At 49.8% G+C, this 10,291-nt stretch overlaps 2 protein-coding genes across 11 annotated transcripts; one reads left to right on the plus strand and one right to left on the minus strand.

Annotated features, from left to right (window-relative positions):
• Positions 1-75: 75 nt before the first annotated feature.
• Positions 76-8,782, minus strand: LOC107320639 (hydroxyacylglutathione hydrolase, mitochondrial). Of its 10 annotated transcripts, none has more exons than XM_015876702.2 (11): positions 8,675-8,767; positions 8,337-8,378; positions 5,804-5,882; positions 5,508-5,689; positions 4,886-4,950; positions 3,862-3,979; positions 2,782-2,890; positions 2,493-2,596; positions 2,159-2,260; positions 1,607-1,686; positions 76-1,128 (listed from the first exon to the last, which is right to left on the minus strand). In XM_015876702.2, exons 4-11 carry the CDS (start codon positions 5,610-5,612, stop codon positions 1,029-1,031), a joined length of 783 nt encoding a protein of 260 aa, XP_015732188.1. In that variant the 5' UTR covers positions 5,613-5,689; positions 5,804-5,882; positions 8,337-8,378; positions 8,675-8,767; the 3' UTR covers positions 76-1,028. The 10 variants fall into 10 exon arrangements, with proteins under 10 accessions (XP_015732188.1, XP_015732186.1, XP_015732187.1 ...); XM_015876700.2 differs by lacking the exon at positions 5,804-5,882 and adding an exon at positions 6,823-6,835; XM_015876701.1 differs by having other exon boundaries at positions 8,558-8,675.
• Positions 8,715-10,201, plus strand: FAHD1 (fumarylacetoacetate hydrolase domain containing 1). The gene is made up of 2 exons (XM_015876708.1): positions 8,715-8,824; positions 8,896-10,201. Exon 2 carries the CDS (start codon positions 9,102-9,104, stop codon positions 9,771-9,773), a length of 672 nt encoding a protein of 223 aa, XP_015732194.1. The 5' UTR covers positions 8,715-8,824; positions 8,896-9,101; the 3' UTR covers positions 9,774-10,201.
• Positions 10,202-10,291: the final 90 nt, after the last annotated feature.

Consider the following 10,291-nt stretch of genomic DNA (forward strand, 5'->3'; position numbering starts at 1 on the left):
CCTCTTCCTTCCATTCCTTCCCCTTCCCTCCACTCCCCGTGCGGTTCCACCTCCAACACCTTTTCCAGACGGCCACACTGTTCCAGCTGTGTTTATTGTCAAACAGCCACCAGTACAGTCACGCTTAGTTGTAGCAGCACAGCATTTCAGTCAGTAACATTTTAGGTACCTTTCTTTTTTCTTTCTTTTTTTTTTTTCCCTGAAATACATTAAAAATTATTATTTTAAACAAATAAAGAAGTGATGCTCCGCCACACTCTGCTCACACAGCACCACTTTAGAACAGCAGAGCCGGGTCACAAGGTGGAATGAAGGTGGTAATGAGCTCAGCACAGCACTGGGGGTTAATCACAGCAGCACACACTGCATCTGCTCCCAATGGAACCTCCCAGCACACAAATAAATCCCTTCTTCCTTTCCGTGTATGGCTACAAGTACAGCACAGCTCAGGAGCACACAAGCAGGATTCAGCTAACAGAGCAAAGGGCAGAAGCAACAGTGCAACCTCCACCTGGAATAGTTCCTGCAGCTTTACAACACTGAGAAGCAGTTCAATGCAGCCAGAAGCGGCACTTGGAAGAAGCAGCGGCATGGAAGCAAAGTTGAAACCTTCAGCTGGCAACGCAGCTACTGCGTTTTATTCCTGTTTGAAATGGAGGCTGGTGAACGTGGCTTCAAACAGCCCCACAGTCTGCATCCACATCAGGTGCCCGCAACAAGAACAGGGGTTTGTTCTGGGCCTCAACATCTGACCCATCCCCACTCCAACACTTGTAAAATGAGCTGCATGGGACACGTGCAACAGCTTGAGAGCCAGCAACAGAGGGATAAATATTCTTCATCATAATATAAATACGCTGTCAAATATCTCAACAAGGGCAAAGTGCTTTTTGCTTTTTTTTTTTTTTTCCCTTAATTAAAACAAACTAGAAACCTAAATAGGACTGTCTGAACCAAGACAGACTCCTATAACATCTGAACAGTCTAAATTACCATTAAATGACAATAAAGTGACACAGGCAGAGTGCTCAGTCCTTTGGGACACGGAAGTTGTCCTTCTCTTTCCTAATGGCTCCCATGGTGCGGATGGGGTCGGTCTCCCCGGCGTGCTCCTGAACTGTCTTCTCCCTGCCAGGAGGAAACACCGAGGATGGTAAATACAAAACCTGCAAGATAAAGTCTTGGCTATGAAGTCACTGCTACCACATTTTGCCTGCATCAAGGGGATGCGTTTCATTTAAGACCAAGGCTTTGGTGTAAGCTTATCAGCTCCTGCACCTTGAGCGGCATCATACCACACCCATATCATATACCAAGCCCCACGTGATGAAGGAATATCATCACACAGCAAGTGTTGTTCCAGCTCCTGGGTCAGAGATGCTCACCACAACCCCCCTATGTTTCACAGCTCCAAGCCTCTGCCAGGACAGCGAGTGTTTTACCCAACTTACTTTGGAATGCAAGTGTTTTAAGGAGGGTCTTGAGGGCATCAGAATAAGAACATGTGAATCAGGAGAGCAACTCACTTACGGCTCTTTCTCCTCATCTTTCCCACATCCCCCCTCCAAACACAAGATTCAGAGGGGCCGTTCCCACACATCCATACCTCACACGCATGAAGGGGTTGAACGTAAACTCTTCTGCAATGGTGGAGGGTATGGTTGGCTCCCCACTGTCATATTTGGCCTAGAACAAGGGAAAGAGTTCTGTCTGATGAGGAATGTTTTGGAGAACAAGAAATGTCCTGCGTATGAGCTACAAAGTGCTCCATCTACCTGAACTGCTCCTTAGCCACGCCATCAAACAGGCAAGACCAAGGTACACACAGAGAAACCTGGGTCACAGGTCCTGAATCTTTCTGGGACAAAGCTGATCCTCTTAGAGCGGGAGAAGATCAGCCTCAGCCTGTAATGGTACCAAGGCATTCCCAAGGAGGGTCGCAGCTCCACAAAAAGCAAACTGTGCTCTCTATGCTGCTCACACCACCCTGTTCTCCAGCACATCGTTCCCCTGATTGCACAGCTGTACTGTCACCTCTCATTCTCAACTCCCTCTCTTCAGCCTTTCTTTTCCCTCCACATTGTCCCCTTTTTTGGTACCTCCTCAGAGAGCCTCTAGCAGCACCCAGCAGGTTGAGGGGAAGGATGAACAGACTTACCTTGGCCCAAGCAAGCTTTTCCTGGATGCTGACATTCTTGGGTTCAACGTGTCGAGCAAATTTGAGGTTGTTGATAGTGTATTCATGACCACAGTAAACTCTCTAGGAAGAAAAAGTCCCACATGGTAACTCAGAGTATGAATGGACTGCTGGGTTCCATCAGTGTTATCATACACAGCAGAACAGAACCAACCAGGACACACCAGATGCAGGCAGTCCTTCAGTGCATGAGAGATGCCCTCATCAAACAACAGCATTATTGGGAAGGCAGTTCTGTTGAGGCCTGCAGTAGCTTCTGGCTGGTTAACTCACTACTAGCATAAAAGTTTCATACCGTTTCAGGATCCAAACTGCCCAGAATCTCAATCAGTGCTCTGTACATTTCCTCAGGGGTTCCCTCGAAGAATTTCCCACAGCCAGCCACGAACAGAGTGTCACCTGCAAGTGAGGTGTGATGGCATCAGGGTATGGCACAGCTCCTCACACCCACACTGTGGAAGTAAGGCTAGCTGCACTGGTAATAAGGAACGAATGCCCATCCAGAGCCAGGAGCACACAGGCAGAGGGGGAGCTTATTTCTCTGCAACACGGACTGCCAGTGATGTAACCTCCCAACTCCTCACCTGTAAAAACTGCAGGTGGCTCGGAGCTATTTGGCTTAGTCACATAATAACAGATGTGTCCAGAAGTGTGACACGGCGTACAGAGGCATTTCACATTAAGAGATCCCACCTGAGAAGAAGGCAGAAGACTAGAGCTTAGGCTGCTGTCTGGTAGCATTTGTACCATTAGAAAAGAATTGCAGCTATTACAATGGCCTGGCAGTCCTACAGGCAAATTCTCACATAGCTGGCCAGTAAACATCAGCTCTTTTCTTGGGAGAGTCCAGTACAAGAATTTTATGGTAGGGACTTGGAATGGTGCTGTTTCCTCCTAGCAGGTGTTGCTATAAAGAGAACTGCCAGATCCTTTCATTTGCATGCAGAGTGACTCAGTGTCTGGTTGGCAGCAGGAGCAAACGGATCCAGAGCAATGCAAAATCCTAAACAAACTTAATCAAGCGTAAAAAGCTCCAAACAAAAATGAAGCTGAGGGGTAGAAGTGGAAGAAGCTGAGGAAAATGGAGGAATTACACACATTCACGAGGATCTCTCCTTCACAGCCTTAATTTGCAAACCTTCCTATGTTTTCCTGCGCTCCCTTCTTTATTGCTGACCCCCCCTAGAAAGATGCACCGCTGGACCAGCAGCGCCATTCACGCCAGCCTGCACATGTCACAGCAGTTTATGCAATTTGCCAGCTCATCTACAAACAAACAGCGACACTTCAGCAAGGTTTGCCACTGTAGCTCTGGAAAAGCAATGCAGGCAGCTTGCCCTGATGGCCCACTTTCTTCTTCAGCTTGTATTTCAGCCTTCATTTAGAGAGGACTGCTTGCAATTCCTCTGTGTTAACCAGGCTGTAAGCAGAACACACGCTCTGTGCTTTCACACTGTGGCTCTGACCACCTTAGTTAAGGTAGCTATCCACGGACAGACAGACACCCAGCATGTTGCAGGCTGTGCAGATGTCTGAGCAATACCAGTGCTACCATCAACCAGCTAGAAGGAGACAGAGGGGTTCATAGGGCTGGAAAAGGGGGAAAGATATAGTTAAGCCACCAATCACCTTCAAAAGACATTAAAAAGGTAAAAAACCTTTACCTTGAGTGATGTAAGGTGAGACACTTTCTGTGTCAATGCTCCAACTCTGCTGTCACCCCCATACACACGCAACCCCGTCTCCAGTTTTACAAGCTTCTCATTTCCTCCAGCATGGTCCCTGGAAGGGCAGAAAAATGGATTTTGGTATGGATGAAGACAAACTGATTGCAGCTGCAATGGTAATGTCCTGATGATCATCCATCTCCCAGTATGCAGACACCTAACACTGTACTCAGAGCGCATGCTACAGCACTAGTAGAGACAGTTTCTTTAAGCACCAGTAAGTGCTGGTGGCTGCAGAGCAGCAAGCTCAGGAAAGATTTCAACATAGGACTTGGTCACCATCTCCCCTCCATTTCACACCTAGTTGGGAAATATCAGATTTAAAGGATCACAGCCAACTATGCATTAACCACAACACTGAGAGAGCGAGCTAATTGGGATGTATGCAGTTCAGTGGCTTCTCTCCATCACTGCTCAGGTTCAACACTGCTAAACTGCTATAGCAAAGTTAATGTGCAAACCTGGTAATGCTCCCACAGCTGTTGACTATGCTTTAGAGGCATGTCCTAGCAACTCACTGCAAGCGTGCACTCCACACACACACTTATTTCACTGACCGGCTGGAATAATTCATCATTTTAAAGCCCAAAGGCACTGACACAGAGAACTCACAGTCTACAGAATGTACCTGGTCACAGCAAAAGTTGCTCTTAAGGAAGTCTGGCTTGACTCCAAGCCTTCCCATCCTTGCTGTGCACTCAGCTATTTCATGCTGATTTCTCTGCACTTTACTTTCTGTTGTTCTTTGGAACAAGAAAGGATCAGACCATCCTTTCTCAGAGCTATTCAGTGACTGCAGACAAACAGCAGTTGGCAAAGTTTAAGCGTGCCCAGTCAAGCACATGGACGTGTTATAAGGAAGATCTTGATAAAAGCAACTTCAAAGCGGCCCTCTGTGTCCACTCATGGACCCATGCACTCTGCACAGACTCTGGAGGATCCCAATACAGCAGATAGTTACCAGTGATGGTGTGTGGTCAGGACACTGGTGAGCTTCACACCGTGCTTTTTGACTGCATCCAAAACCTGCAGACACAAAGCACAGCAAGAACATTACAGCTCACATGGACTAACCCTAACCCTAACCCCCCCTCTTTATCTAGTGAGGATGTATCAAGCTGTAGCCCAATATGTAGTATAGGCTACATGGACTAGCTTAAACAACACACCTGGTGCCTGCTCTGTATGCAACTACTACAAGGTTTAAGAGCCACACCTCCATGCAAATGTCCTGCTGACTTTGCAGAGAACTCATCCCTCACCCTGCAGCCATTACAGATCAGGACACAAGCTCTCTGATCCAGCTGCGCTGTGACTAAACCCTCAGTGCTATTTCCCCTCTTCTGCACATGAACAAACTAAGGGGAAAAAACAAAATCAGGTCAGTAACTCCTGAAGGCAAAGAGAATGTGTTTGAGCTCAGAAGCTCAGCGCCTGCAAAGCCTTGTCAGCGCATGGGAGAGGCTAATATTTCCTGACTTTCCTCCAAGCCTGAGTCACCCTGTGACTAATTCTCTTGTATATGTGGCAGCGTGGAGGTTTTCTAGCAGTGCACCCACTCCCAGGACAGCGGGCAGTGTTACCTTCTGTGGCTGCACAGGGTCCACTATTGCAGCCTCCTTCGTTTCCTCATCAATGAGGAGGTACATGTAGTTGTCAGTGAGCGCTGGAAGTATCTCCACCTTCATGTTGGTTTGTGTGACCGTCTTCGATTTCCTCTGCTCGTGCGCTGTTTGCAGGAAGGCAGCTCGAAGCTGTGCTGGACCTGGAAACCAGAAGCAAAATTCAGGTCATGGGAGGATCGTGGTGCTCTGCAGCTTCACAGAGAGGGATGGGACACTGCTTGATGGGGCGTGGACATGCAGGCAAAGTGCTGTACCTTGATCAGAGAGATTTCAAGGGGCAGGAAAACAGAACAGGGAGAGAGAGCTTGGACAAAGGTCAGCCTGGGGCAGTGACTTTGCAAAAGAAGCACAAAATGTCATGTTACAACCAAAAGGAATTTTAAAAGAAAAGAAAAAAGGGAAATACAGACACTGCTAGAACAGAACTATCTGGTTTGTTAACTGGGGAAATCACAGCTTACACTGTGCTGTGGTTAGAAGATGGGCTCCGTGCAACAGCCAGACAGATATCAGGTGTGCACTGCAGGGAGCTTCCTTGCAATGGGCTGCCTTGATGCAACAGCAGTGCTTCCCTATTTGCTTTTGGTTAAATGTTTAATCGAATCCAAGGAGCAAATCTGATTCCAGGTGCAAACAACCTGGGCTCCGCATTTGCCCCATAGATACAAAGTTCTTAAAGAAACAATCCAGCCACAGGAAGCTCTGCCATAAAGAAGGGAACAATGAGGACGATGCCTTCAATGGCTGGGGACCACACAGCATTGGGTCTGTGCACATACAGGGAAAGAGGCAGCAGTCTATGACAGAAGTCAGTTAACACCCAAGGCACAGCTCTGAAGGTGCCTGCAATGGGCTGACTCAGCACCTGCCCTGTTTTGCACTGCTGACCCTAAGCTTCCAACACTTGGTGCTCGGCACCAAAGGGAGAGGTCAGCACACTTCTAATCAGCCTGGCCCACTCTCCAAATGCTCCCTGCCCACCTCTGATAAGAGCGACCCAGCCAATACAGTGAGCCCAGAGCTATGCAGGGACACAACCAAGGTGCTGCAAAGCTGACAGCACAGCTCTGAGCTGCATGTGCAGCAGATGCATCAAGTCCCCTCTGATCCTGCCCAGAACATCCTCCCCTCCTGCATCCACCAGCTCACTTGTTCTATGGGAAGGTTAAATTAAACACAGCGCTGAAAAGAATCCCTAAGCACAACAACAGCATTAGCCATGCACTGGGGGTTTGACACAGTGGGCATGTAGTGCTGAAGGAAGCATCCATACCTGTCAAATGTTCCTTTGGAGCAGAAGAGCAATTCCAAATAATAATAATAAAAGACAGAAAAACAAACCCTCACTATTGTTTGATATGGAAAGAACCCAAACAATCACTCCTCAGCTGCTCCCTAACTGAAAGCACTTTTGGACATGATACCAGTTTGTGTAGCAGATGCAAACTAGAGAAAGAAAATTAAAACACAAGAAAGCAGAAACTTAACTTTGGATTGAAGGAATTACGCACATACTTCAAATGCCTTCTTCCTATAAACCATTTTCTAACCTTGGCCACAATCCTGAAGTCTCTCATCATGTTTAATTCACAACTCTGGCACAACAAACAGACAAACTACAGCACAGAAGGAAATGGTTTTCTCAAATGCAATTTAAAGAATGAGAAAGCATCTGTGCAGTAGGAAACCTATTCCCAAGTCCCATCTGCAGCTGAGCTGTGCCCTTCAGCCTGATCTAAAGCTCTCATGCACACCCAGTGCTGCTCTAACAAGCAGCTCACACCCATGCTCATGGCAGCTCCCCAGCAGTGCATAACCCCTGCACCTAACACAGAGCAAGGCAAGACCACATGCCCATCCAAAACGATAAGGTCCACTGGCTTCCAGTTCCAGATCCAGCCAGTTTTGCTCCATGTCCCCAGCAGTGCCCTTTGGATTGCACACCTCTGTTCAGGGCCTGACTCTTGGAGGGGCAGGGATTGCAGATGGGCAGTGTTAATGTTATCACAGCAATGCATGCATGCAGGAGGCTGAAGGCAGCAGGTAGTTAAGCAATGGGTTCCTTCAGAAAAACAGTTGCCTTGTGCATTTTGTCCACAGTATTTTGTTTTTCTCTGTTTTACTACAAAAGAATGGAAAATTCCTGCTCCAAATGAGGCTGTCACACACACTGACTGCACACACATCCCCACGTGTTCATCTCTGCATTGCCCCACAAGTAGAAACACCAAGTTTGCTTTCCATCCACTCCACATGCAGATGCTTTTGGACACCAGGTGTCCTCTGCAGCACCCAGTGCAATGCATGCAGGGTGTGCACCCGCCCTGCAGCCCGGGGACTCAGAGCTGCCTGCTCCTTGTGTCGGCACACTCAGGGACAAGGCAGCACCAGGGCTCCAATGCTGACAGCGGCTGCAGTGAATTCTGGCTCATTAAGGCCAGGTTTTATAATTAGTAGCGATGCAAACAGCCACCGTAGGACTTACAGAGGCACTGCTAAGCTAAAGGCTGAGCTCTGATTCAAAGAGACGCCAGCAGAATTCAGGCCCCAGATGGAAATGTACAGCCTAGAATTTTTTTCCTTTTATTTTTTATCATTACCAATTCAATTTCCCAACTAACCCACTTCAAATCCTACGCCTTATCCCCCAGCCCCCAATCCTCCAGCAGCACTCGGGCAGCCCAACAACCCTCCAGGATCCTCCCACATCATTTACCAGCGCAATAAAAAACCAGCCCCCCCAAACCCCCCCCACCAGCACGAGGCTGCAGCTAAACAGACACTGACCTACTTGGGGCTGTGAGTCAGCTTAAAACGCCCGGCGCACCCCTGAGCAGCGAAAGGAGAAGAGAAACCATCAGCAAACTGCGGAGCTTTTTGGCTATGGGGAGCTCCGCCAGCCCTCGGTCACCCCCCACCCCGGTCGCACCGAGTCCCCGCATCCCCTCCGTGTCCCCCCGCAGGAGCAGGTTGGGCGCCGGGCGAGGCGCTCCGCCCGCCCCACGTACCGGCTCGGAGCAGCAAGGCCCCGGCTCCCAGCGCAGCCAGGGCGGTACCGAGGCTCCGCCAGCCCCCGCCGAGCATGGTGCGCTCGGTAGCGGTACGCCCCGCCCGGCCCCGGTTACCTTCGCTCCCCGCCCAGCGGCCGGGCCCGGGGAGGGGGGAGGCGGGCGGTAGGTGGGCGGTAGGCGGATAGACCCGCTCGGCCCCGGCCCGGAGTGCAGCGGGGGGCGGTGCTGAGCTACTGCCCGCCCCTATCGGCACGCCCAGGCCTGGTATATCTATATATCTATATATATGTATTCATATTTTTCAATTAATTATTAATATATTTTGTTTTTTGCAGCCAAACGATTCGCTAACCCGGCTCAGAGGGGCTGGGTGAGGAGGCGCACGTCTGACCTGGGGGAGGGAGCGACAGGCAGCAGGAAGGAAGGAAGGAAGGAAGGAAGAGAGCGGGGCCGGAGGAGGAGCGCGGAGCTCGGCAGGGTTTGAGTCTCCGGTACAGCAAGGGCGGCCCAAGGGCACCCGGAGAAGGAGAACCGGGGGGTGATGGCTTCCTCCAGGCCCCTGACCCGCTTCTGGGAGTGGGGCAAGAATATCGTCTGCGTGGGGCGCAACTATGCCGAGCACGCCAAGGAGATGGGGAACGCGCTGCCCTCCGAGCCCCTCTTCTTCCTCAAGCCTTCTTCGGCTTACCTGCGGGAAGGCTCGCCCATCCTACGGCCCTACTACTGCACCGACCTGCACCACGAAGTGGAGCTTGGGGTGGTGATTGGGAAGAGAACCCAGGCTGTGACCAAGGAGGCTGCTATGGAGCATGTGGCCGGCTATGCCCTGTGCCTGGATATGACTGCTAGGGACACGCAGAAAGAGTGCAAAAAGAAAGGTTTGCCATGGACATTGGCCAAGGGCTTCAGCACATCTTGCCCGGTCAGTGAATTTGTGCCCAAGGAGAAGATCCCAGACCCTCACAAGCTGAAGATCTGGCTCAAGGTGAATGGCCAGTTGAGGCAAGAGGGAGAAACGTCCTCTATGATCTTTTCTATCCCCCACCTGATCAGCTACATCAGTGAAATCGTCACCCTGGAAGAAGGAGATTTGATTCTGACGGGATCTCCCAGCGGAGTCGGGTCTGTGCAAGCAGATGATGAGATAGAGGCAGGGATAGGAGACATCCTGTCCATGCGGTTCAAGGTGGCCCAGCAAACGCGCCGGTCCTAACCAGCATCCAGGCTGGGACCTCTGTGTGTGTAGGAAGAGCCTTTTGGGGGAGCATCGAATGAATAAAGAGATGCAGCTCACCCACTGTTCTGTGTGTTAAATTCACATGGCTTAAGCATGTCCTGGTTATCAAAGCCATGTAGCTCATGAAGACCTGTGGCTAAAACAGCCCCATTTCCATGGAGCTTTGGCCTCCAGAGGGGCTGTAAAGCTGAGTTCAGTCCAGGAGTCCAACCCAGCCTGCGGTGGCAGATTAATACTTAAACTGTACCTTGGAACTTTGTATCCAGCTGTGCTGAGAAAATGGAAAACAGTAGGAAATACAGCAGTGGAACTGATATCACCGTGTGCTCTTCTGTTCTGCTCGTGCTTTGAGCTTTGCCAAATGTACTTGACTTAAAATAAACATAAGAAGTGAAGTATTAAAATGGTGATGTACATTGTGGTCTTGGTAAGGCCTGCAGCTGTCTGCGTGGTACTCCTCATTAGTGGGAAGGTCTTTGTTATTTCCATTCCAC

Source organism: Coturnix japonica, chromosome 14 (assembly GCF_001577835.2).
Source record: "Coturnix japonica isolate 7356 chromosome 14, Coturnix japonica 2.1, whole genome shotgun sequence".
NCBI classification, from domain to species: domain Eukaryota; kingdom Metazoa; phylum Chordata; class Aves; order Galliformes; family Phasianidae; genus Coturnix; species Coturnix japonica.

What these genes read in the sequence shown, in the direction of transcription:
- LOC107320639 (XM_015876696.1), bottom strand. Translation starts at nt 8,633, where the DNA reads ATGCTCGGCGGGGGCTGGCGGAGCCTCGGTACCGCCCTGGCTGCGCTG. An exon ending in GGCCTTGCTGCTCCGAGCCG is followed by an intron (nt 5,690 to 8,557) that starts GTACGTGGGGCG and finishes TCTGGTTTCCAG; the next exon opens with GTCCAGCACAGCTTCGAGCT. An exon ending in CTCACCTTACATCACTCAAG is followed by an intron (nt 2,891 to 3,861) that starts GTAAAGGTTTTT and finishes CCTTCTTCTCAG; the next exon opens with GTGGGATCTCTTAATGTGAA.
- FAHD1 (XM_015876708.1), top strand. Translation starts at nt 9,102, where the DNA reads ATGGCTTCCTCCAGGCCCCTGACCCGCTTCTGGGAGTGGGGCAAGAAT.